Source organism: Falco biarmicus, chromosome 6 (genome assembly GCF_023638135.1).
Source record: "Falco biarmicus isolate bFalBia1 chromosome 6, bFalBia1.pri, whole genome shotgun sequence".
NCBI classification, from domain to species: Eukaryota; Metazoa; Chordata; class Aves; order Falconiformes; family Falconidae; genus Falco; species Falco biarmicus.
The window spans coordinates 27,966,724-27,993,591 of NC_079293.1; the positions used below are offsets into that span (position 1 = coordinate 27,966,724).

The 26,868-nt window shown below is 40.3% G+C and overlaps 1 protein-coding gene across 3 annotated transcripts in view; it reads left to right on the forward strand.

Moving 5' to 3' along the window:
• Positions 1 to 433: 433 nt before the first annotated feature.
• Positions 434 to 26,868, forward strand: part of ASAP2 (ArfGAP with SH3 domain, ankyrin repeat and PH domain 2) — a 96,360-nt gene continuing 69,925 nt past the window's right edge. Inside the window, exons 1-2 of one of the 3 annotated variants that reach the window (XM_056343753.1) lie at positions 434 to 1,652; positions 24,743 to 24,815. In XM_056343753.1, coding sequence (XP_056199728.1) covers positions 1,527 to 1,652; positions 24,743 to 24,815 — 199 coding nt within the window. In that variant the 5' untranslated portion in view covers positions 434 to 1,526. The remainder of the gene's footprint in view (positions 1,653 to 24,742; positions 24,816 to 26,868) is intronic. The other 2 variants (XM_056343751.1, XM_056343752.1) reach the window with 2 other exon arrangements.

Consider the following 26,868-nt stretch of genomic DNA (forward strand, 5'->3'; position numbering starts at 1 on the left):
AATTATTAGAATGAAAAAACTAGTAAGAATTAAAAAAAGGAAAGAATATGCAGATAGTCATCGTTCATTCATCTGCTTTGCTACAAACAATAAAATAATAAAGCTGACAAGCTTCATCACATATGTGAGAGGAGAACTTCTCTTAACACTAGCAAGGATCGCAAAGGGCAGTAATGTCTAGGTAGGCCTGCAGTTATTTATTTTGACATTTTACAAACTGCAGCAAAAGAGTACCTGCTTACTCATCTGAATTCCCCGGAGAGTTTTAAATCACAGTAACAGAGGATCACTTACAGAAAGCTAATAACTGTATCACCAGCGGGGAGCGAAAGAGCCACGGGAGAGTTTCTGGGCCAAAACAGACTTCCAAAGCTTTCTGCACTAACAGGCTGGAAGTCCTAAGGGCTTTGAGGCCAAGAGAAACCACTACGATGGATCACACCGCTGCATTCCCAACAGAAGCAAGCACCATGCCTGCTCGGTGACACCTTGCCAGTCTCCCTTCTGCCGCATCAGTCACAAACGCCACTGCTGGGGCCGAGTTTTGCCCTTTCTGCCTCGATTAATCCTTGTCGCTTTAGAGTACAAAGCGTCTCCTCCTCTAATAACACTTCCTCTTCGAGTACAGCAACAGCTTTCTAAGAATTTAGATATAAATGTTACTTAGCCTGGAAGTATTTTCACATGGACCTCTTGGGAACGACAGCATTTCTCAACTTTAGCTCCCTTGAAACAAGGCAGCAAACTCGTAAAACAGATTTAACTGTAAAAATAAAGATTATGAACTGTGGGGGGAAGAGACTGTCCCCGCCACCGCCGGGCGGCCACGGAGGGGACAATGCGGACACCTGTCCTGCGGGCTTCCACCCGTCCCTCCCGCGTCAGGCAGGCACCGCACCTCACCCTCCCCTGCCCTTGGGTTTTTATTGTTGTTGTTAAACACGACCTTAATTACACGGCTGGTTTGGTCCTGCCTGTCCCTGGGATCACCCTGCCGGTGCCTGCCGTTAGAGTCGCGCAGCTCCCCGCCAGTCCGCCCGCTCCGCTGTCCCCGGCGGGGCTGGGGAAGGAGGGCGGGGGCCGCCATCTTCTCCGGGCGGGCGCCGGGGGGCGAGTGCGCGGCGGCAGGTCTCCCGCGGGCGTGCCGAGGCTGAGGGGGGGGTCAGGCGGCCGCGCCTCGGCCCGCCTCCGCCCTGCGTGTGTGCGAAGGAGAAAGCGAGAGAGAGAGGGCGGGGTGTGGAGGCTGCTCTCGCCGCCGCCACCGCCTCCCCCCCGCTCGCCGCTGGGCGTGTGCCCGGCCCCCGGTGCTGCGTGACCGCGCGGGGAGGCGGAGGAGTGTGGGTGCGGGGAATTTCCTTGTGTGGCGACGGAGGAACAACACCGCTCCAGACGGCGGGGCTGCGAGGAGGGCGCTGCTGCCGCCCGTTGCCGAGCGATGTGAGGGGGGAGCCCCCCTGGGCCCTCCCCTCCCCCCGGAGCCGCCTGCCTTCCCCCCCTCCCCTCCCCTCACTCATCCCCGCCCCGCCATGCCGGACCAGATCTCCGTGTCGGAATTCGTGTCCGAGACCAATGAGGATTACAAGTCACCTACCGCCTCCAACTTCACCACCCGGATGGCCCAGTGCAGGAACACGGTGGCGGCCATCGAGGAGGTGAGCCCCGGGAGGGGAGGCGCGGCGGGGCGGGGAGCGGGCTGCGCGGCTCCCCCTCCGGCCTGGCTGCCCGCCGCGGCGGCAGCAGAGAACAAGGCGCTACCGGCGCTGGCTCCTGCCGCTCCCTCTCCGCGCCCGGCCCCAAGGAGCGCCCTCGGCCGCCGCTGAGAGGAAATGGGGCTCGCCCAGGTGCAGAGGGGAAAGAAAAGGAGAGGGGGGAAGGGCTGAGGCGCTGCTGCCCCCGGCCCGCGGGGCTCCCCCGCTCTGAGCTCGCCCCTCGGCGGGGCAGGGGCGCCGGCCGGCCCCCACCCCCGCTTCTCTCAGCCTGGGGGCAGGGGAAGCCCGAGCCTTCGGTCCTCTCGCTCCTCCTGGCGCCCGGGGAGCCCTGTGCCGGTCGGTTCCGCCCGCCCTTCCCTCCCTCTTTCCGTCCTACCTGGGGGGGGAACTCGAACTCTCCGGCCTCCTTCCTCTGCGCCTGCACGGCGACACCTGAACCGCCTCGGCCCCGCCGCGCCCGCTTCCCGCCCCGCCGGCTGCCGGTGGGGCTTGGGCCCTGGCAGCCCCAGCCGTACGGGCGGCTGGAGTGTCCTTTCTTCCCCCTCGTGTGTGTGTGTCTGCCTGCCTCCTGGCACAGGTGGGATTTAATCTTATTTCCTGTCACCGCACATAAAATATAAACATCCTCCCTCTCTCGGACATATGCTTTAAGGTAGCCTTCCCTCAGGAACCGCTTCTCAGGGTCGTGGGGCGATGCCCGCCCTTGCCGGGGGGGGCGAGAACACGGTTCAGCCTCCCCGCGGTGCGCGGGAGCCTGAGCCTCCTCGTTTCTGCCGCCTCTGGGGCAGCCGGGGCTGCGGATACTTCGTGTGAGCCTCTTTTGTCTCATGAAGAGACCTGTTTGTTTTTCTTTCTTTAAAGATACTCGAAACGTGCCGCTGAACCTGATGGTAAGAGCCCTCCCTACCACGGAGGGTGGCTGCCAGCACTGGAGCGGGAGAGGGAGAGACTCTTTCCCTCCTGTTTCAAATCAGAGGGAAATGTGGAACAGGTCTGAACACAGTGAGGGCACATTCCACATCCCAGTCATATATGCACAATGAAATGAGAAGCGTCTGTGTATCTTCATTCCTCTAGCAGCTTCTCTGAAGTAACTTGTGTGTGTGTAATCTTACTTGTGATGCAGATTAATTTGCTCCATCTACCTGTTACATCAGTCCTTACAGTGTGTGTTTAGTTGATTTGTTTTGCAGTATGTGTGTATTTTAAAAACAGCCTCTTCAGCAAAAAGAATCTTGTCAGTAGTTGATGCCCCTTCTTACAAAAGAACTGCCACTAGCAATGGATTATTAACATGTCTTAAACGAACAAAACCCAGGTTAGGTGCTTAAACAGCCTTTTCAAGATTTTCCTGTTTTGCCAGTTCTCAAAACCACTAAAGTAAGGAGTTGAATTCAAAATAATCTGCACAGAGGGAATTACTGTTTTGTTCCTGAGGTAATTTTCTTCCCTGCAAGCTTGCACTTAAAGGCCTGGATTTAATAACACTTTATTAACCTGATAGTCTTAAGATCAACAATCTGTATCAGAGAACTTTTTCTTAAAGAATATTTATAAATAGTGGATTATTTTACTTATAAGGTAGAGCTGCTTAATTGATTAAATTCAAGCAAGTGTAAATGTTTGGGTCAAAAGCAATTTTGCTAGATTTAGGGATGTTCATTACAAGTGTCACAAAAATTAGTCTTTCTCTAAGCCCTAATTTCTAGAGTTGCGTGGTTGCAAAAATTTTATATAATTTCTCAGAAAAAAGATGCAGAGATTTTTGGTTTCATTTTCATGTCTGATGATACAAAATTTATATATGATGGCATGAAATTTGTAATGCATCTTAGGGTCTTTCAAAAATTGAACTCAGTAAGTTGCATCTTCAAGACCTTTTTTTTTACATTGGGAGAATGATACACATTTAGAAATTTGAATACTGTGAATTCCTGTCTTATTTAATCTGCTTGGCATTTGTTTTTATGTCATATCTGTGGTACACTGCTGTTTGATATTTAAAGAAACTCAATCAGTATGTAAAATCTTTGTATCTGCATATTTTGGATATTAGACACTGTCTGCTAGCTTAGGTACAAAAACTTATCTTTTATGATAATGATAATAAAGAATGTGCCTAATGTCTTAGATCTTAAGTAAAGTTTGCAAGGCAGGAGATGGGAGATTTCACTGGCTATAGCTGTTTTTAATAGTATTGATCTGTCTAACACTTTTGGCAAAATATCAGCAGTTGCTGCCTGTGCTGCTGTCCTAAAGTATATGTTGAAATGACTACTGAATTTTTTTCTTTGTAATTTATCAAGAGCAGCAAACAAATTTTCATGGTTTCAAAACTGTGAAATCATTTTTCAGACTTGGGCTTCTCTGGTTTGGAAATACTTGGGTCCTTCAGCACGATGTACCTGGTTTTTCAGGTTACATGTGATCCTTTGATAAAAAGCTGTGTATAAATTGTGTAATAGAGAAGGCAGTGCTCAGCACCTTTTTTCTAAAAGGCTAGGCAAGAATTAGTTCATCAGCTCGTTGTGAATGAAGACTTGATAAAGAATGCGTCTAAAAATGTATAGGTAATACAAAGAACCTGTGCATTTCCAGTGTCACAAGTACTGTGAAGCATCAATTTCCAGTTCACGCTGCTCTATTGCAGTAGACAGTAAGGTTCTGAAAACTAGGAAGTCTGGCTGTGTATGATTTCTGGAATGTGTTACTCAAAACAGTTAATAGGTAAGGTGAAACCATGCTGACTGCTGGCTTTGTGTATGCATGACTTCAGCAAGTGACTCTAAGGGCTAGTTTATCAACTGAAGACTGTTAAGGTTTCATTTTTGAGGATATTGTATACATGTATTAAATCAACAAATTAACTGGTTAATACTGATACTTTGAGCATTTGTCTTAAATGCTTTTCCCAGCTAATCTGGTTCTGGAATGGATTGTGCAACTACTTGCATGAAGCCAGCTTGAGTCTCCCAAGCTTCGTGCTCTCTTGGAAGCAGAGGCACGGGGGAGGCAGTGCAGAAGCACAGGAGGTGGGGGCTAGTGTGATTTGTTAGCCTGAGCTCAGCTCTGTGGAAGCACAGATAGCTGTTCCCAGATCCCACTGGGAAATCTTTTGCAGTTACCGTTAACATTGTTGGCTGCCAGTTTTGTAATTCTTAGTTAATTAGCAGGTATCTAATAGTGTCTTAGAAGTTTAGTTAGTGAGGCCTTGCTTTCAGTGGCGGAGTGGAAAAGGCTTGTTAGGTGAGGAAATCAATAGGATGTTGGACAATTGTAAGTGTATAATTTACCAATGTGTCTCTGTGGGCAGTGGTATTGCCTTAAATCAGTGTTTTCAGAACTTGGATTAACTGACCTCTGTCAGTTGCAGAGTATGATTTATTTTTTGTATCAGTTGAAAAGACTGATTTTTACTGGTTTATGTGGTTGTGTACACAATTACAGACCCCAGATCTTGACTTTTGAGATCACCAGAAGCACCTGCATTGCAGTTTGGGAATTGGTGCCTATTCAAACAGTTGGAGAAAGAGAATCTGATCCTTTGCTCTTGGTAGTGGAGAAGGGATTAGGAAAGGCATGCTTGTGGAGCACAACATGATTTCAAAGGAAAAGGAATCATATAATTTCTGCATTGTTCTCAGATTAGGATGTTGCTTAGCAAAATGTTGGGAATGTTTAGCTTCTGCTTAAGCAAAATTACAAGTGAGCAGTATATGTCACAGGCCCTTACAGGTTACTGTTTAATCTTTGCACGTATGATAGTGACTAAGATAAACAAGTTTTAATTGATGGAGTACAAAGCATGGTCACATGACTGGGGGAGGGGTTGCTTGAAATCAGTAATCTAGTTTGACATGCAGTCTTTTTAGTTGACTGTTTCTATTAAAGGTCCCAGGATCTAAAATGTCTGGTGACCGTTCTTAAGCTGTGAACGCTTAAAAATTTGGTTTCAGTACTGCTAATATTTAGAACATACACTTCTCTCTCTTTATGTGCTATAAGTTAAATAAAATAGTCCCTAAAGTGTAATGGAGTTTGCAAAGTGGACCTAATAGATGTGATCATTATAGATTTTTAGAAATTTCTTCATAGAATGGTTTAATGAGTAGAATCCAAGTATGCCACTTCTTTTTGCAGCATGGGTTATGTTTTTACAATAAAGACTGGAACTGAGGCCTATAAAAATCCTACCTGTTTATTTCTGTTCTAACTGTTGATCATGGTCCAGTGCTTGTGGACCAAGAAGGAAGGGGGGGGGGGGGGGGGGCGGTGGGGCGCACTGTCAGTTGTGTAGCCTATTGTATAAACAGAGAGTAGCAGACAGTTCATGTGCTTATGCCATTTCCATGTAAGTCAGGACTTGAGGTGCAGAGTTTATCCTGCCTGCTTAAATTTCACTGCATGTTCAGGTTTCCCTATAAAGAGGGAAGAACGGAAACAAGGCGGCAAGTTTAATAAGTTACTGAAACAGTGTCCCCAGCATAATAGCACTTGCTACTGGGTTGAATGTGTTCTAAGTAGTAGACAGGATGAATGCATGGTGGAAAGATGTAGAACATACAACCGAAAGAAACAGTATAGTGATACCAAAGATGGTCTTAGTTCTCTGGATAGAAATAGATTTTAATTGTTTGGGGTCTGTTTAAAAGCCAGTCTCCAGAAATTTCTCTAAAATCCCTGAAATTAATGTGAAAGCCATAACTTGTAATTTCAGGTCTCTACTTGCCTTTGTTCTATAGGTCCTGTTTCATGATAATTGCACCTCAATGAATACGTTATTTTACAAATATTTTTTTTTTTTTGTGATTTCCACTCCTAGGAATGCAGTATGTCATCTCAGTATCAAATCCTTTTCTTCCTCACTGTCACTTAAAAAAACTTGCATTATATCAGAAATGGTAACAATTTCTTGCCACCTAAGGCAATCCCATGGTTTTCAGCTGGCTTGGAGAGGCATGAGGGATCGATGTTTATTGAATTTCATTCCCTCTATCTTAAAATTCTGTAATTCTCTCTGCTCCATTTTGGTTCTGCAAAGCTAACTAGGGCAAGCAGTAATAACAGCTTGATAGGGTGGGCGAATGTGAGACTGGATACATGCATACAGATGTGTGTGTTTAAAATTTGTTTTTTCCCCATCATGAATTTTTTGCTTGTTAGGTCTTTAGGCCTGGAGTTCTGTCTTCCTATACTACATGATTTTGACTTGCTTTTGAAAGCTATGTGAAGAAGGTGTTTTCGTAGAAGCAGCAGGAAATGTCACATATTGTGGTGTTTTGGGAAATTTACTTTTATTTATGTGTTTCTTTTTAATAAAATATATCTTTGTGCTCACTATAACATGCTCTTTGGTAGAACATATTTGCAGACTTCTCTTACCTCATGGTTAAATACAGTTCCATAAATGCATGTTTAAAACTTTTTTTGATGTTCCACTTCTGCTTCCTTTTTGGAATCTTGATTGTCTGTCATCAGCATCCAAAGAGGTTAGATTTCTGGAAAAGTCATTATGACACAAATGGCATGATGATTTCAAAAGGAGTGTGGGAACTTTTTTTTAGGGGGGAGGAATATAGAGGATGGAAGTTGCAGAAATACAGGAGCTAAGCTGTAGGTCTTCAGCTGAACCTTTGTGTATATTTTAAAATACAGAACTTAAACCTTTAAAGTACCAACAATTTGCAGTCGGTTAAAACGGTTTCAAGCCATGTAAGTAGATTGCTGTGCACCTTACGTTGGTGCATCTGATGATCCATCTGCTTCCTATTACCAAATGCCCCCATTCCCCATAGAAGTATCGATGGAAAATAGGTACATTTCTGAGGTATTTTACTAACTGTGGCTTTTGTCCTTTGATTTTTCTTCAGCATTGCTGCATTCCTCAGAACCATCTTGTCTGAATTTAGTGTGTTTTGCGCTGGTAAAAAAAGAGAGCAGATGTGCAAGTGGCTAATTTTGCTTTAGACTTAACCCACCTTCACTTCCTTTTTTCATCCTCATGTTGTTATCTGTTTACCATAATTTACAGCAATTTTAGCTAGGTAAAGGTGAAGCCTTCATTCTGAATGACATTGCAAAGTCACAGAACAAAAGCCTCTAATCCCTGCTCCAAAGCGTTTACAATCCACATGTCAGGTGGACATGGTTGACGAATACAGGTGGAAGAATCCAAGAAAACTTGGTGCACCTGACTACTGTACTGTTTGTAGCTGAACCAGTGTGAGGTGGTTTCTTGTTATTCATATGCATTTGAGTAGTGGTTCTTAAATGTTTTGGTTCAACTCTTAAATCTTCTAATTTTTTATAATTTGCACCTGCCATCTTTGTGTGTATGTATATATATGTTACACACAACCATTCTCTATCTAAACTCCTGCACCCCAGCTTCTGAGCCTCACTCTTAACAACCCATGCGATCTGCCTGCTCTCAGAAACAACCTTTGTGCCTGAAGCTCCAGAAAAGTTGGGCCTAACCCTATTTAGGTTAGCTCTTCCCTCTATTATCTTGGGTATCAAGTTTCTCTATACTTTCTTGATGTTTGCAGTCTCCTTATCTCTCTTGATTTCTGGAAACTGCTTTGCTACAGAGGTTGTTGGCACTTTGCCGTAGCTCCATGGAGCTCCCTAGCCTTGCCCCCCTCCCTGTCCATGGTGCTAGGGCTCAGGTGGGCTTCACGCCAAACTGGGTTCTCTCTCCTGGATGGGCTAGCAGCAAGTCTTCACCTGCCCTCAGTCCTCACTGGCTCTAAATAAATGTTACATTCTTCATGAAGTTGGTAGAGAGGGAAGAAGAGACATTCTCTGGATTAAATATTTCTGCAGCTTCTCCAGCTGTAGGGGTATCTTCCATCCTTGCTCCCCTGCCCATTCTGTGTTTAGTGATCTGCACAGGTCAGAAGAATTTGTGGATGCTGTAAAACCTAAGTGTTGGTAGAAAAACATGAAGGTGTGATTCTGAAAGAACAAATGGGTATTTGTGGATGGAGTTAGTCTGATTGGAGAGAAGGGGAGTCCTAAGTGAACAAGAGATGATTGATGTTTCCTATTAAGGATTAGAATCAAAACCGACTGTTTTAAATTTGATGCAAAGGAGAGTGCTGTTACAAGTATTGCACAGAAGACTAAACGTTTAATATTGTGAGTGGATGTGACTGAGGAAGACTGTATTTATCAAGGCTGGAATGTTGAAATAATCAAAATTAAATGATGAGATCATGGATAAAAAGCTTAGAGGGAAAGGCTATATTTTAGAGATACTATGGAGAAGGGATCTGCATAGTTTAAGAGAACCTGTTGGTTGTATCTGGTAAAGCAGGCTGTCTGCTAACATCACAAGCATGGAGGAATAGTGCAAGAGGAATTGACAAGAGCTGTATTTTGGCCACCTTACGGTCAGGCATCTGTGACAACAAGCCCAGATGCTAACTTTTACAGAAGGAAGCAGACAGAGACAGGAGAACATAATGTGAGAATTGCTGATTTAAATGCAGGAATCAAATGGATGTTGTGGATGAGACTGCAAACAAGGGAAGTGTTTGTTGAGTTGTTGCGACTCTGTTCATTGTGTACGAAAAACAAAACAAAGAAATTAAAAGCAAAAACAAGGCAAAACAAGAAAAAGAAATCAAAAAGAAATATTAAGGGAAAGAATCACCAAACTGAGAGCTGGTGAGGTCAACAGAACTGAGGACTTTACGTACTAAAGCATGAAGAACGTTCATGAAGTATCCCAAGAAAAGGGAAAGTTATGGGAAAAACTGTGGACTTGAAAGACCCCAAGAAGAATGTCACAAATTAGCTAAGCCTATCAGAAATGGGAAAAAATCGCCAGGTAGTCAGAGGAAAGTTTTGCACTTAAAAGTATGTATAAAGATAAAAGACAAATTTGCAAAAGTGAAGTTTCTTTAGGAATGACAGCAGGCAGTAAGGAAAACAAAAAATGCTCTTTAAGCACACAGAGTTGTGAGGAGAAAAGGAAAGGATAATAGGCAGTTAGAATGTGGTAGTATTAAAGATAATGTAGGTATTGCCAAATCTAAGTAAGTGCTCTGCTGCAGTTTTTGAGCTCAAAGTGTGGGAGAAGGTAGAATGGATAGTGGGAATAGAGATGCAAACAAGCAAAGTATTAAACAAAACTGGGAGCTTAAAGCACTCTGTTGCAGCTGGTTATTTACCAGGATTCTGAAAGGACTAGGATGATAACTGGCACATACTCCTAACAAATCCTCAGAAGACCAGGAAGATACCTGATTTAAGCACCGATGGTTAAAAAAGCAGGGATGGAAAGAAGAGCAGAAGTATTTACAGCTACTAAAAATGATTGCAGTGGATGCAAAAATGCAGACCATGACTGTTACATTGAGGAGAAGAGATGTTCTTACTCAAAGATTGCAAGTATCCCTGGCTGAGTGGCACGCTAGCAAAGTAACCAGTTCCCTTTCCTGCTTTCAGAAATGCTTGAAAAATAGTATAAACAAGTATTTACAGCAACTGCCATGCTATGCAAGAAGACATTACTATCACATTTACTTTCATTTTTTAAGCTGAAGCATAGTCAGATGTGCAAGAACTTCACATCAGGATAAATTGTGTGGCTCCTTGTTTACTCTTGCATTGGTGCTGGCAGTTTCTTATAGAAAAACAAGAATTACTGAGAATCATACTTGTAAAGCTGTAGAGGGTGGTTACACCCAGGTTCCATATAAAGTTAAAATCTCTGGTTTGGTCCATTTTAACTGAGACAGGTTGGGTTTGGGGTTTTTTTTGTTTTCTTTAGCTTAAACGCAGCTGGAAAATGTAGATCAAGTTGTGGGACAAACAGAAGTTTAATGTTCATAACTACTGGTTTTATTGCAATCTGATGGTAGGATTGTTTTTCTTTTATTTCCTAGCCTTTTCCCCATGCAGTCTCACATTTGTTAGCATCAAGCTCTTCTGTATGCGCAATGCTTACTGTAGCTGCATGTAGTTATGTAGGTACTCACAGTGGGGACAGAGATAGGAGCTCGAAGAGTTTTGGTATTAGATACAAGATTTTCTGTGGTTAAGATCACCATCGGCTTCTTTTATTTGGACTAAACCCAGATTTCTTTCATGAAGTTTACATCAATGTAGGGATTAAGGGGGGGGAGTAAATTCAGCTAGGAAACAACAAAAAATGGGAACACAAGAAAAAGTGAGATTCAGAAAGTAATAGCTTCAATGTCTAAGAAGTCTGAGAGAGTCATCCAGAGGCAGAAGTACTGTGATGATGTATGAAGAGTGGAGGGTCAGGAATTGGCAGAAACATTAAGGAGGGGATAAGGAAATGCATCAAAAGTCTAAGGAAGTTCAGAGGCATCAGAATTGACAGGAACTGGAAAGGAATGGGGAGTGTGGCAGTGTTTATGCAGGAAACAGGATGAAAACACCAGGCAGAGAATATGGAGGGAGGGCTAATGTGAAAAGGATCAGTATAGGAAGGAGGCAGGCAGGGATGGTCATGGAGGAAAGTGGATAATGGTATCATAGCTACAACCTACCCTGTAGTTTAGGGGAGTGGAAGAAGAGTTCTGCATGTTATACATCTAGAAAATGGGATGTAGTACTAAGTATTATGCAGACTTTATTAGCTGTTGTATATATCTCAATTTTATTTGGAAAAAGAAAATAATTTACCATATGGGGGAGAATTTATTGATGGAGGAACTGAGATACAGCACTGTAACTGAATAGCTTTTTTCTTACAAGCATTGCCGCTTTGCAGGAAATAAGCTGGCGTAGTGCAATTTGGTGCTTTTCCTCTAGAGCAGTAGGCTTTGTTTTCAAGTATGTAGATGTTGGATAGAATTTGAAAAATTTGCTACTTTGTATATGTGTATGCTGTTTCACAACAATATTTACTGTGCAATGCAGTGAAGTGTATTTCTTTGGAGTATGTTCTTTGAAGAGGTGGCTGTAAAACTTACTGTGATAGAACCTATAGTTTAAATTCTAGCATCTGACTTACTAAACCAAGAAGAAAGAGAAAATTGAGAGGGAAGGCTGAAACTGCTCCTCATTGTCTTGGAGCAGTATGGTGTATAGAACCATCTGCTGTTTGTGGACGCCTCAGCTATCCCTGATTAAAGATGAGATTATCAATGTAGTTCCAGTACTGAAATCTATAATTCTTTCTAAGCATTATGCTAAGTATGCATGTAGATACATCAAAACGGTTGAAGTGATTAGAGCTGAACAAATTACTTCCACATTCCTAAAAGCTTTGTTCTACATTTAGAAGGCATATAGAAAGGGGAAAAGGTAGTGAAGGGATGCAAACATTAATATGGACTATTTTCTCATGTTAAATGGTTTCTAGTCTTTATTTAGTGAAAGATTTTTTTCCTAGGATACGCAATTTCAAGGAAACTTCGATTGTATTCTGAGTAAGTCAACTTAGAAACAAATACATTTTACTAATCATTTTAATCCACTTCAATCAAACAGGATTACTGTTTGGCTATAGCAATAGGAGTGGAAATTTCCTTAGCTCATGCAAATACAGAGCCCCTGCTCTGTTGTCACATGCAAAACATGCAGTATAGTCTTGCAAAGCACATGTTTTTAATAATTTGTTTGTTTTCCAGAACTGTAGGTGTATGTTATGCAACAACAGAAAAATACCAGTAGAGTCCTCCTACACTTAGAGCTCCATGTAGACTAGATGCTAGCTGTGCTGAAGACGGTAGCATTGAAGAAGCAATGAAGGAGTAGATCTTTTGTAAGCTGCTTTCTGTTTGATGTTATTCATTCTTCTGCTCAGCTCATTCTCTTCTGTTGCTTAACTGCTCTGGTTGTGGATGACAAGCTTTTCATGTAAGTATATTCAGTCAGTCTTCTTTGTGCGATGGATGGAGTGGTAGTGTTTGCCACTGCCTTCCCTGTTCCCCAAGCCATATAGATGTGGTGATGGTGCAAGGACACATTGGTTACATGTAGATTCAGGTGTTTGTCTCTTCAGAATCTAAAGGATAAAACCAGGCAAAACTTTGTTACTTTTCCATAAACTTAATCTCTGCTCTATCTAGATGTTTCCTGTTCTTCTAAGAACACAACAAAAGTGCTGATAGGCCTGGATGTGCTTCTCTGTTCTAAACTGCTTCAGTTTTAAATGCAGAAGTTGTTCAGTGTTTCGACTTAAGGAGCAGCTGTATATGATTTTACTTTCCCAATGCTCATTGGTATAGAGAAGTACGGTTTGCTCCATTTTATAGATACCATCTATGTATGTGAACTCCCTAATTATTTTGGCAAGGGTCACCCTGGGGGGAAAGCTGCTTTTTTTTTTTTTTTTTTTTTTTTAATTTACATCAAATATGTTGTAAATGGGTGGTGTATGTCTCTGGTTTGGTACGCTAATAATTTTGTGACTTAAGATGCACTTAAACTTCTAGGAAACTGTCCTTAGTGACAGGAGTGCCTGAACTGTTAATTTTAGTTATACCTAAAGCTGTTGAAATTCCAGCAGAATTTAAGATCATTGTTTTCAAGATTGTAATAGTGTCTTGAGATTTGTCTGGTTGGGCACCTAATATGAATTACAACATATGACAGTTTGGATGCATTCTTTCATTTAAAAATCAAATTCCCAAATGGAAATTCATAGAATATTATGTTTATGCGTTTGTACAACAAGAACTCAAGCTGTGTACCGATAGCTACAGCATGACAAAGCTTCAACAAAATGAAGTTAATGCAATTTCTTTTTTCCATTTAACCAAAAGAGGAAGATACTGCTGTTATTGAATGTTTGATTGCTGTAAGCTGGCTAATTTTATATTTGCATTAGCTGCTGTTAATTATACTATCATGCATTTACTTTTTAATGAGGAAGAAATTTATTGATACTGAGAGACCATGCAGAGATATTCAAAGGTGGTATACCGAATTATAGAGAGGGTGGAATAAAAATCACGGCTGAAGTCTGGAAGCAACTAAAGAATAGAAATAATTTTACAATGTTACAAGAGAAAATAGGTTTATCATTTGACAGTGGGCTTTCATTTGAGAACTGGTGAATGAAACCAAAAGGTTAACTATACAAAATGTATTAAATTGTAAAAGGAAGCAGCTCTCCACTGTAGAAAACTAAGCTGTAGTAATTAATATGCCACCAGTGTTATAGGAAGATGCCTTTTGTAAATCTCTATCCTAGTAATAGAGAGGTGATGTCTAATATGTTGCTTTGCCTCTGCTTATCCTAATTTTGACAGCTGGTTCAGTGTTCCCCTAGGAATAAGTAGTACATTTGAGGTGATTTGTCTTCATCTCTTCTGGAGTCCCCTCTAGTTACCTAACATTCTTTATTGTGGGAGTATGGTGTCCTAAAAGTTGCTTGTGTATCATGAACTAGATAAAGTTTGTGTGCCTTTTTATTCCCTTTCAGAATGGCCACCTCGCCAAAGATCTTTGTAATGTACAGGTTTTATTGTTTCTGTTAAGAAGCTCTCAGAGGCCTGTTAAGACTGATATTTGGTTGTGCAACATTGCTATAGATGCTTCTTGGTTAATTTCTGGTCCCTAGAATTATTGGATAAATGCTGAAAAAGTCAAAGGAGTGCTGGATGGGGAGATATAGGTCTGTTTATGACAGGCGTCCTCAAACTTTTTAACCAGGGGGCCGGCACGCGGATGAAGTGGCAGGCAGTCATCTGTGGCTGCTTGGTTTCCACCCCACCCCCCCCCAACCCCCGGCAGGGGGGGTCTGTAAATACCGGGGGCCAGACTGAGGACCCTGGGGGGCCGTATCCGGCCTGCAGGCCGTAGTTTGAGGACCCCTGGTTTATGACATCCAGTTGATCTATGCACACACCACAGAGGTTTTGATTTTTAGGGTAGACTAAGTGCATCGTATATAGGGAAAACTTACTGTTTAGTTTTTCATCATTTTATAGAGATTGCAGCTGGAATGTATGCCTGGTTCAAGTAGAAGGTTTGAAGACTACTAAAACTGAATTAGGCCATTGATAGACCAACTTTCGAGTTGTGGTGTTTCATTTGTTGATTACTCCTGTAAATAACTAAAAACTCTCTATTCAAAAAGCTTGTCAAATGGAGAATAAAAGGGCATTATGTTCTGCAAAGATTAATTCTTGTTGGCTCTGATGGTGTATAAAAGGATTTAATACTAGGAGAAAGAGTACTAAATTGAGGAATCTGCAAAAGGAAAATCCTTCAGCCTAGCTCATCGTAAATACTGTTGAGTAATACAGGGGGAGGATCAGCCTCTTCCAGCAGCTGGGCTCCAAACCATGAAGGGCTTTGAAGGATGTTGACAGCAGACAGAAATGCAAAAACAAATCTAGAGAAAAGTCTCTGGCAGGCTGAGGACCAGAGAATTTTGACACGGGTAAAGGGATAGTGAAGCTTATTGGGTGTTCAAGGCTGTCGTCATTGGAGTTTTCATTGATATCACTTTGTTTTACAGAATGATGTATCTTAGGGTGTTGAAGCATGTAATACTAAATACATGATATCAATATAAGGAATTGGCTAGTGCAACTGGAAGATTAAACAATAAATAAGGGAGTTTTATTTACACAACCTTTTGTTTAAAAATGAACCACTGTAAAGAGTAAGTGCATCAAGTCTATTCTGTTGCTTACGAGATCTGTATTTAAAGTCCAGTCATCTTGTCTTTGAAAGCAGATGGCTGTAATATTGGTGGTGAAGTTATGAAAAGAGAAGGAAAACATATTTTGCAGTATAAAAATTGTTTAATGCAGGAGGTGGATGTGTTCTAGAGAAATATTTGGCATAAGTGGCCTCTATTCTTTTCTCTTAGGCAAGAGGTTTTATTATACAAAAATGCTTGTTGTCTTTCTGCCTACCCCCCCACCTTAAGTAGTTGTTGTATTTCCAACTTATTAGCGTACCAAACCAGAGACATACCACCCATTTGCAACATACTTTATGTTTAAAAAAAAAAAAAAAGGCGAGAGGAAATTGAATGATTAATACACAGATACAGCACCTTTTTTGTCAGTGTGCAAGGGTATCATGTAGTGACTTGTCTTAATGATGCAACATTTTGTAGGCTCTGAACCTCTGATTTGGAATTTCTCTTTACTGATAGAAGTGGTTTGTTAGAGTATTCTGATTTTTAGGCATCGCTTCTTTGTTTTTATAAAAAATAAAGTAATTGTACAAAGTCATCATGCTCAAGTGTGTTTTTCTATACAACATTGAGCAGCATCAAATTTTCCAGCTTCTGCCTTTGCAACAGAATTACCTTTTATTTACAAATATTAATTTCCTAAAGCAGTGGTATTACCTTTCTACCGTGCATACCCATAGCTTTATGCACAATAGTTTAGAGCCAAAATGTTTACTACTTTTTTCTGCCACATAGACCAGTGCTTGTTCAAACAGATTGCCTTGGCATTGGGCCCATAAGAACCACAAACCCAGATGCTGGAGAAATAATGCTTTTGTGGAAAGGGACTTTGCAGAGACAATTTTGCTATAAACCTGTCCTTTTTATTGCGTGTCTGTCTCTGTACCTTCACAGTCTGTTAAATAGACAGGTCTCATGCCTAAGAGCTTATTTATGCAAATTAACTGTCATAGCTACTGTTGAATATAATGTTCTGGAACATTTCTTCACGTGCACACTCCAAATAAAGTACCTAAAATGTAAGTTTTTAAAGTTACTATTCTTCTAGAATACATGCAGAGGGTAGAATGTCTTTCCCCAGACTATGCCTGTGAGTTTTTTTCCACCCTTTGTATCAGTCCCTCCCTGAGTGTCCCAAGTGATCAGTGGAAGGAAACTGGAGAGGGTTTAGAAAAGAAAGTAATAAATGGAGGGAGGAAATGACATAATAGGAAAACAGAAGGAGGATTTTGGAGGGGAATAACACATTTTAGGAAGTTTTATACCACCTTCTGTAACAGAAAAGTGGATTGAGGCCAGCAGTGTAGACATTTAATTTCTAACAGAAAAATAACAAACTGAGATAGAATGTCTGTGGATGTCTCTGATCTTTTGAGTCAGAGAGGATTAATTACAGCAAGTATCAGATTGCTGTAAAGATACACCAGAAAAGCCAAACAATTGTGCTTGCTGGATATGAGTATTCAAAACTTTCTATTGCTGCTTTTTAATTGAAATCAGTCCAGTAAGGCACAAGAGCTGATTCTTGCGCTGCTGTCTCTACGGTAATTATTTAATCACTTCAGTTTTCCTTATTAACTGGCAAAGTTTCTTCCTGCATCCTTTTGGTTTTGGGAAGGACATTCCTATTTGTGTTCAGCAACTGCAGCAACCTCTAGCATTATTTCTCAGAAATACTGGAATGGGTAAAGTACAGAAGGATTTATGGCTGTTGAGTAGCCCCATATTTTAAAGCAAATTGTGAAAACTGAGAATGAGATTACATTTTCTGTTAAAGATATAACGGTTAAGATAATTGTTTGTATCGGATCTGAAGTCACTATGGTAATATTTTATATGTATCTATGTTTGTTAGATGGGGAAGAACATAGGTTCCTGTCTCCAGGATTATTTTTCACATAGCAGGAAGATTTATTTCCCAAAATTTTGTTACTACTTCAGCAGTACTTCCAAACATTTTTTTGTTGTTGTTGTACTTCCAGTAGACTCTATTTCTTAAAAAATACTGAACAAAAAAAAAAGAGAAAGAAAAAAAATGGTTACCTTGAGACTTTTCACAAATTCAGATCCAGTTCTGTGAAGTTTCAGCAACCCCCCCATCTAAATAACCAAAAATGTGAAATAGTTAATTTTAGCCTTTCTAAAATGAAGCTGCAGTTGGTAAGAAGAAAGGAATGTATTAGAGGCTTTCAACTGTTTTAAATAAAAAATAAAGATGATGACTGACTCCTTCCCCTTCCTCCCTCACTGCTTCCCACAGTAGGCTGTCGTGCAGTCATGCAGGCACTCATACTGAGCTGCGAGAAGTCTTTTCTTTCCCTTGTAGAGTTCAGAAAGTTGGGCTTCTTGTTTTGCTTGAGAACAGCCTGTTGGGCTGTGTAGTGTTTCTGGTTGAGTCTCTCTCTGTCTTTTCTTCTTACACTGATTGCTGGAAACTGGGAGATAATCCTGGGGAAGGAAGTATACATCCTTTTCTGTGCTTGCTGACCTAAACATCTGCTGTTGGCCACGACTGACAAAGGATATCAAGTTAAATGGAGGTTGATCTGACCCAATATGGCTATTTTTCTCTTCATGTGCAGATAAACAATTATTTGCTGGGCCACAAAGGAATAAGGCACTGGTATAGGGACACTTGCATTAAGATGAAGACCTAGACTTCTGCTGCAAGCTTGGCATAGAGGGTGTTTAATGAACATTAACTGCTGGAGCCTGGAGACTCTCCATTTATGCTGCTACTGCCTGTTTTTTTCCCCATACCCTTTGGTTCTGTAAAAGGTGCCAAAATCATTGTCGGGATGTTCAGTAACTCAGTTTCTGACTTCATGCTTTTTTTCCTTGCCCAATTAAGTATGATAAAAATAGAACATACAGATAAAAATAGAACAGTTTTTCCCCCCGCTCCACTGACAAAAGCAAATAATATATTCATTCTTTATGCCAGCCTGAAATGTGTAAAATGTATTTATTTATTTGAGCTAATACACCTTCCAGAAGAAAGAAGCCTGTATATTACACAGACCTATTTAGACAATATAGATTTTTGGATTGATGCTAGTTTTGAAGTTCTTTCGGGGAAGAGGGGGAGCAGCAGTGAGGTATTTGAACATCTGATGTGTCAGGACAGATTGTGGCATATAAAGTAGGACATAGAATAACATTTCGGGAAGTTTCAGTAACCTCAGACTGATTTCTTCCTGGTAAGAAAATTAATTGGCACATTTTATTGTTCAGAGTACAAAGCTTTGAAGCAGCTAAAATGGAAATTGGCCTTTGGCAAGTGAAACTGGACCTTGTTTCTACATGAGGAAAAAAGCTTTGCTACTCATCACTGATAGTCGAGTTCTCTCTAGTGCTCGTTTTAAAAGCCATGTTTTCTTTTGTTTGTTTTGGTATGCTTGTCCCCCTGCATAGTATACTTACTACAGACATGTTTGTTGCTCAGTTCTCATCAGGCACATAGAACTTTAAAATAATTTGTGTAATGATTTGAATTGCTGCTTCTACACTCTATATGGGCCTCAGAAATCTCCTTCATTATTGTAATTTTGAAATTTTCAGCCTGTGGCATCCCAAATACCTAACACTTGTATTACTGAATACCTTGTGAAAAGTACATGAGCAGTGTGTCCGAAGTGTATTTGTGATGGGTGCCAAAATGTTAGCCTTAACTTGCTAGGAAAAAAACAACTTGAACAGTTTTAAAAAAATATTTGCATATTGCAGGTAATTTTAGTGTTGGGGTTTTTGTGGTGTATATGATCATGTATGGTAACATCTTTTTAATCGTTTTCACTGTGTAGCCTTAGGTTGTAAGGTAAAACAGTTTTCAAGCAAAATCATGTTTCTGTGCCGTTTTAAGAGAGATTGGCTGTGCATTTTGAAGAGTAATACTGATAGGAGTTCCAGGTTTGGTAATGAATTTCCTAACATTCTTGTATTTTAATCAAATACTGCCATTTATTTAGAAGTCTTGATATTCATGTCAAGAGAACAAGTTTGATACCAGGCTGATCATAGCATAATTGTTTTAGACTTGTCAAACAAGTGATCTCTGTGATCCCTAGGTACGCTGCAGCAACACCACATAGATTCTGATGTAAAAGGTATTTTACCTTAATAACTGTTTTACAAGATTAACATTAGAAGTCACATAAAAGTAAGCGAATAGAAGACACAAATACTGTGTTTGGAAAAATAATGCACTGACAAGGGCACGCTCAAGAAGGTCACTTTCAAGTTTGTTTCAGTTCATGCTGCATAGCACCACTTCTGTAATGATATACCTCCTTTTCTTATGTACTGTATGGAATGAATGTGTTTTTCCCTAAATCAAAGCTATATTTACAGTTGTTAGCAAGAGGGAAGTCTGAGCGCTCATCAGCAAAAACTGAGTGGGACGATGAAAGTGATTTTATATGGCCTCTTTGATTACATTGTTCTGAAATAAACAGATGCCAAAATAAACAGTCTTGCAATAGAGTTTTTTGAGTCAAAACTAGAAGCATTACATGAGAGGACAAAATGATCCCACCATGTGAGTTACATGATCACTTCTGGTTCAGAAGTTTACAGGGCGTTTAAAATCGATAAAAAGAAAAGCTAGAATATGCAACATCAGAAGCCATTTTAAATTTCACTGCTTCTGACACTGTACTGAAAGTGCACAAAGCAGTTGAATTGGGGGAGGGTAGCATTTTGGCATGTGTGTGAATAGGTTTAGCATATGTATATTTATGAAACAAATACAGGATTAGAAGTTCAAAGTATAATAAAGCTACAGGTGTATTTAAACTGATTTGTAAGTGCTAAGATTTGGACAAAGAAAAGGATGAGAAAATACCGAAGAACTGTACTACAGACAAAGAGCTGACACTTTAATCTTTTATGCTGAAATGACTCCTTTGAAATACTAGTTGTGAATAAGCACCAATGTCTTTCAATTAAACAAATGCAAAGTCCCCCTCCCCATTTTTTGGTCTGTAATCAAGACTAAAATATTGTATTAAAGTTGCAAAGTTTTTCAGTATTTTGTCCATTAGTCCATAGGTGTACATAGCCCCTCTTAAATGTAGCATTATGAAAAGACTTCACAAAGGAATGGAGGACTAGAAGAAACCTCCTACAGGACCAAGTCTAGTTTCTTACCACAATGGGAAAGAATAATATTTTATAAATTTACTCAGGTACCTCTTAAAATAGTGAGATACCTGTTACCCTTTATTTCCTGTTTGGAAAGCTTTCCAGAATTGGATTTGTTTTTCCACAATTTCTAGTCGCAGTTTATTCAGGTACAGCTTTCACTCAGCTGTTGTTATGCTTCAGCTTAAATATTTCCAGGTGTTTATCCCTTTTTCCTGTTTATTGCCAGCAGTAAGGAATTTATGTAGGACCCTTTCCATTCAGGAGAGAAGAGGCTACCTACACCCTGTCTGTCAGGGTAACCGAACAAGCACGAGGTACAGACAGTCAGTGCTATATTATCCAAACAAAACTGTATTGATCATTAGTTGCCCAGATAATAGCCCTAACAAGCTTGGGTGACTGGGGATCATTTCAGGAAGGCAGCCTGGTCTTCCTACATTTTGTGCTTTTTAATTTTTTAAAAATATTTATTTATTTAAGCATTTTGTGCTTTTTATTTATTTATATTTCTGTAATGGGCACACTCCAGTTCTCTCTAGCTATCTACTTGAGCTAGCCAATTTGAAGTTTGCTACAGCTTATTCCCAGTAATCTAATTACAAACCCAGAGCAGTTTAAGAAAGACTTTTTATTCCATTCTATACTTCACCTAGCGGTGGATGAAAGCAACACATACGTTGCTTCCCATTTTGTGTGTGTAATTTTTCTGTAAGTGTTCTATCACAGTCAAAAATCCAGTGGCTGAGAGATGTGTAAGCTGTCAAGATCAACATTTTGGGCCTACACCTTTTTTGCATTTCAAAGAGTATGTAATATTTAGTGACTTCTTAAAATTTGTTTCCTTGGTTTTGGTAGAAGGAGATCTCCTGTATGTTCGTTTCTTTGTTTTTCATGGCTATAACACTTTGGTACCCTGTGGTGATTCTTCCATCATCTGGTAAAACAAAACAATTTATTCTTCTGAGTTTTTTCTGACTGATTTCCCAGTTCATATGTGTATTTTTCCTTTGGATACACACCTTTGTCTTCACTGTTGAATTTCTTCCCATTCTTATTAATCACGTCAATGGATTGAATCAACAGTATTTCTAAAGAATGAAACGTAGGTTATTTTTGTGACCATTTGTTCACTTGGCTAATTACAATAGTCTTTTAGGTTTTATATGTAAATAAAATTCCATGGAGTACTGACTGTCACAAATCACTTCAATTCCCCACTTTTTTGATTTTCTTTTTTGACTGGGAGAAGGAAGAAATAATGAGTCCATGTTGCCTCAGTACAAAGGTAGAATACTTTGCTACTGGGATAATTTTGGTCTGTTTTTCATGGCTTTGGAGTGGATTATCTATCTGAACAGAAGCTGAACCAAGTCCTCAGCTAGTAAAGTCAGTGTTAAGTCAGTGTTAGTGAAGGTGGTATTTAGCCTGCTTCAGTTGTACTGGTTTTCTGAGTATTTCGGCATCATTCTACAGGTGCACTGTCTGCTGACACCATACAAATGTGATAGCAGTTTCCAGGTGAAGTTACAAAGCCTGTTCTATTGTGGTGAATGAATATGTGAAGAAATGTTGAGACTAATGTAATGATAAGGGTTAAAAGAATGTAGCTGGTAGAGGTAACTGTGTAGTAAGAGTGCACACCACACTCTTGCATCTACTGAGTTCTTGTTTAGGAATGGCCCTGGGGGATTCTTCAGCGGGAGTACCTGGGTACTCATTCCTGTTTTTCCCATTGTGTTTTCCTTTGTGTTGTGTTTTATCAAGAGGATGCCAGATAGCCAGAGTTGGAAAGTTGATGCAACTGAAAAGTAACTTTCCCCCCCGCCTCCCCTTGCATCATTTTAGACATGGATTGCTTCTCTCCTGTGGTTCACGACACATCCTTGCAAGCATCTGCACTGGCACAGCTGAAGAGGCAGGCAGGGGAAGAAGGGAGGACCCAAGGAAGCCTGACCTGGCAGTCCTGTACATTTTCACCACATCTGGGCCTTAGGTTTTGTTTATTCTGTTGCCCTCAGTACTGTCTGTGGTTGGTTTTTTTCCATGTCATCGTTGTTACAAATTTTTTTGTGGACCAACTGGCTGAGATAACTAGATGCTTAAATTGTCATCATGGTATGTTAGGGATGTTAGCTATCGTTTCTGTTGGACCCTGGCTATGCGGTGCCTCACGTGTTTGCTCTTCTACTGCCTAATCCCAGTGAAAGCAGGAGTTGGTTGAGAGAAGCTGCAAACCAAAATGATGACTTTCGTTGAGGAAAAGGACCTGAAGTTTTTTTCTTACTGAGAGTCTGTGCTTTCTGACTGAGGCAGCCATGGGCCAAAAGATTTTATGAATCCATAGGTCTGTCTGGATCCCTAACCACAGTAGTACAAGTTGTTCGTAATTAATCCAATGTGTTTATCCTTGCAACGCTTCTGGTTTTTAACAAGTACTGACTTCTACTGCCCGTCCAAACTAAGGTGCAAAGATGAAATAACTTACCAACTGCACGCACAAATCTGAGACTTACCTGGGAAATGAATCTGTAACTTCTGAGTCTCTGGCTGTCAGCCTCCTCTTTGGGGTGGGTTGGGTTGGATGAGTGAGCGAGCAGGCGGCTGAATGGTGCTTGGTTGCCAGCTGGGGTTAAATCACCATAGACTGTTACTTGTAAGGCTTGTAGTTGGAGACATTCCTTTAGCTTTGTCTCCAAGAGGGTAATTGCCCTTTGATGCAGTCTTTGATGAAATTACCATTCCTCTGTACTCAGCTGATTGGATGGTGCTTTTATGAGGTTATTTTTAGAAATCACGGAGTACACAGTGAGGGAATGTACTTTGTGTACTCCCATCCAGGCAGGTGGCTAATCTAACCTTTGAGATCTCACTGTATACAGGTTTGTTATAGTGAATACAATTCAAATTGCTGAAGAGGGTGAGAGAGCTGATGTGACCTTTATGGGCTTTCTTAGAGTTTTTTTTCCCTTTCCTCTGTACTTGGAATTCCAGGTGAAAAGGCCTGTGCACTTCTGCTAATGTTTCAGATGTGATCTCTAAAGATGCTTGAGGTAAAACTTCCAATTGATATAGGAGTACTGTGACAGTGTAACATTAATGTTAAGGCAACATCAGAATCTGTTGGTTTCCATGGAATGCTGCAGAGATTTTGCCCAGCGATTTGTGGTCTGAATGGATTCAGTTTAAGAATACTCCCAGAAATGTGAGAGAGAATATTTCTCTTTGCATTCAGTATGTTAAAATAATTGGATACAGTCCTAGGGACTGACTTTTCTGCATCATTTCTGTTACACAAATTATTAGCAATAAAACAATGGTAGATCAGATGTGTAGCTGCTGTGATGCACTGAAATCTTTTGAATGAAAACTGGAATGAATTTGGTGCTTTTTGGTTTTTTAGCATGTATCATGCTAAACAGCTCTTGTAATACAATTTGTAGTGTTCAGCGTTGTTCTTCAGTGGAGTCTAAAGACATACTTAAATTATCTTCCAGTTTCACAAAGTGTTGGGTTGGGTTTTTTGTTTTGTTTTTTAACCACATTTGTGGGACCATAATTCTGCTTTTCTGTTCCAGAACAATTGTACATTTTTGGATCTGCCCATATTTCACTTCAGTAAGCAAAATGGTTGCCTGCTTCCATTGCACTTCTTTCTTTGAAACAAATTGACTATAAGTGCTTGAATCTTCTGGACAGGATTTAATCTTGAATTTTATGTTGTGTTGCTGAAAGCTTTGCCTAGTGATAAAATGTGTGAAAGATATTTGAGAGATAGGCAATTTATTTTGTTCAGCATAGCAGTGAAAAAGTTCATATGGTTGGAAGTGCAATTAATTAACTAAATTATCTAGGAAAACTGAAATTAAATTCCATCTTTAATATTTTGCCTGGGGAAACAATACTGCTTGTTTCTTCAGCAGTGTCAGAACATACGATGGGTTGGAACTGTTTTAAGCTTCTTTAATAATTTAACACAGGAAGAAGATACTGTGTAGATAGTTTCATTTTAGATGGTGTTGAATATATGTGATGCTGGTCACCAGCAAAAGAGGGAAGATATTTTTTTTTGTGGACGAGGGGACGAAACCAGTTGTGTGGATGGGGGTAGGAGCTACTAGCAAGTAATTGATTAATTACAGAAATAAAGTTAACTAACATAATAGTGTTATAATTACAGAAGGTTTCCAGAGTACAGGTTTACCAGAGGACAGTCCAGTATTTCACATTTAATTGTTCTCTTTTGGTTTAGGCTCTGGATGTTGACCGAACTGTTCTCTATAAGATGAAGAAATCTGTCAAAGCCATAAACATATCTGGTCTGGGTAAGTACATCATAACTCCTGGTAGTTTGAATCGGTGAAACTGGAGGATTTAAACAGTCAGTCATCTTAACTGAATCGGAAACAGTTATATAGGTAACTCTGAGAAGAGAAAACGTACATTTTAAATAACAGTCTTGAACTAGCTGCTTGATCATGAGCTCAGTAAGGATGAAATTTTGTGAGGTAGCTGCACCTATCTAGCTGGCTTACTGCTACCAAGTGGGGAAGCTGTGCTCTCCTCTTTCCACCAGGTCTGGGCTACCTGTTCCTCCTGCCACCCCCTCATGCTTGGCAGATCCTTAGATGAAATTTTTAGCTCATATAAAGCTGCATATGCAGTGAAATCAACTTAACTGGGATTAGATGAGCACCTGAAATGGTAAGGCATATGTATCATTGAGAACTGAGGGCATGGAAGGTGTGAAATTACTCTCTTTGGCAGCAGGAAGAAGCTGCATTGGCTCTACTGCTTAGTGAAACCTCACCCTTCCTGGGGGCTTCCAGTTATGTATGTTGAGAACTTCGTGACAAGGGAGAGCTGATGAGCTGCAATTTTTTATCGTCATCATGCACAAAGTCAGATATTTCTCTTACAGTGCTGATAAAAATACAAAGCACTGTTGCTGTGTGCATTTTTTTGTGTGTGCCAATTTCTTGGAGTTTTGTGTGTTCATCATCTTTGACAAAATAACAAAAGCTTTTGTTTTTGTGGATCCAGCAGCATTTTGTAAATAAGAAACAACATTTGTTTTTGTGAATCAGAAACAGTGTTTTGTTGACTTTTGTTCTGGCTATGCAGTTCATAGCAATTAGAGCTAACAAAACCTGTATTACATGCAAAATAGATAGGCCTGGCAACCTTGGAGAGCCACCAATATCTGACGGAACTTGTGGGTATGTTGGTGTTCAGGTAGAAGGTTATAACAAGAACTGCTGTTGTGGTATAATTCTTATCAGGCAATTGAAAAGAAGTTCCTTCTTGCCTAACGTAATGAAGCTGTTATCTTTTGATTGTGGAGAGTCCAGTTTAAGATTCATCTGCAGCTGTGTCATGTGTTTACATGTTTATTTGGCACCCTTTGGGTTTTTGGGCATTTTGGGTTTTTTTTTTTTTTGCATTTGAGGGTGGGTTGTTGGTTTTTTTATTAATTTTTGAGTGCTTGAGTATGCCTAATAATCAGTATACATGTTAAAGCATTATATCAAATACTACAGTTTTTGCATAAAATCAGTACCTTGTCTAGTTTTTAAATTCATGCTGCCCAGTCTTGACAAGAAAGTTTTCGAGGCATTTCTCTTCCACCAACAAAAATGTCACTAACCCAGCCACTTGCCAGCCCTTGGGGTTTCATTTGACAAAATAAAAACTGGGGCCCTGCACTCATAAGAACACAGTTACTGGATTTTTAATATAGGTTCCCTGAGCATTAAGTGTACATGTTTTGGCTTTCTTTTTTAATGTGTGAATTTAGGAAACCATTATAGAGGATTAGATAGTGACTCCAATTTGTACATAATTTAGTTTCTTACTTAAAAAAAGCCTCTAAAACCTCAAACCAACCTGGCTCATTTCATTTTTTTGATAGATCCCAAGCCTTTGGTTTGTGGAGAAACTTCTAATATTCATCAGGAAGAATCCGTAATGCAGGGAAAGTATTTTAGAAGGTTCCACAAAAAAATGCCATTTCATATTCTTCAGAAGCACTTTTGAAGTACCAGTTCAGCTAATAGTATTGCTGCAATAAGTATCATCAGCATTCCGGGGAATGTCACCGAACTGCTGTTGAGCTGCTGCTTTGTTGGCTTTATTTAATCTTATACATAGATCCAGAAGAATTGGTCCCTAGGGTGCTGGGGAATAGAAAACCCTTGGGGATATTGTATGGAATAGAAAGCTCTTGCTTGTTTTGTAAGGTAAAAAAGTCAGCATGGTTCACCTGCATATTGCACATCTAACTACAACGAATGGTAGCAGCCTTTTCACCTTGTTTTCATGCAGTGGCAGCCTTCTCTTTTTGCTGTGTGAATTGTGCCCTGACCTCCACCCTCACCT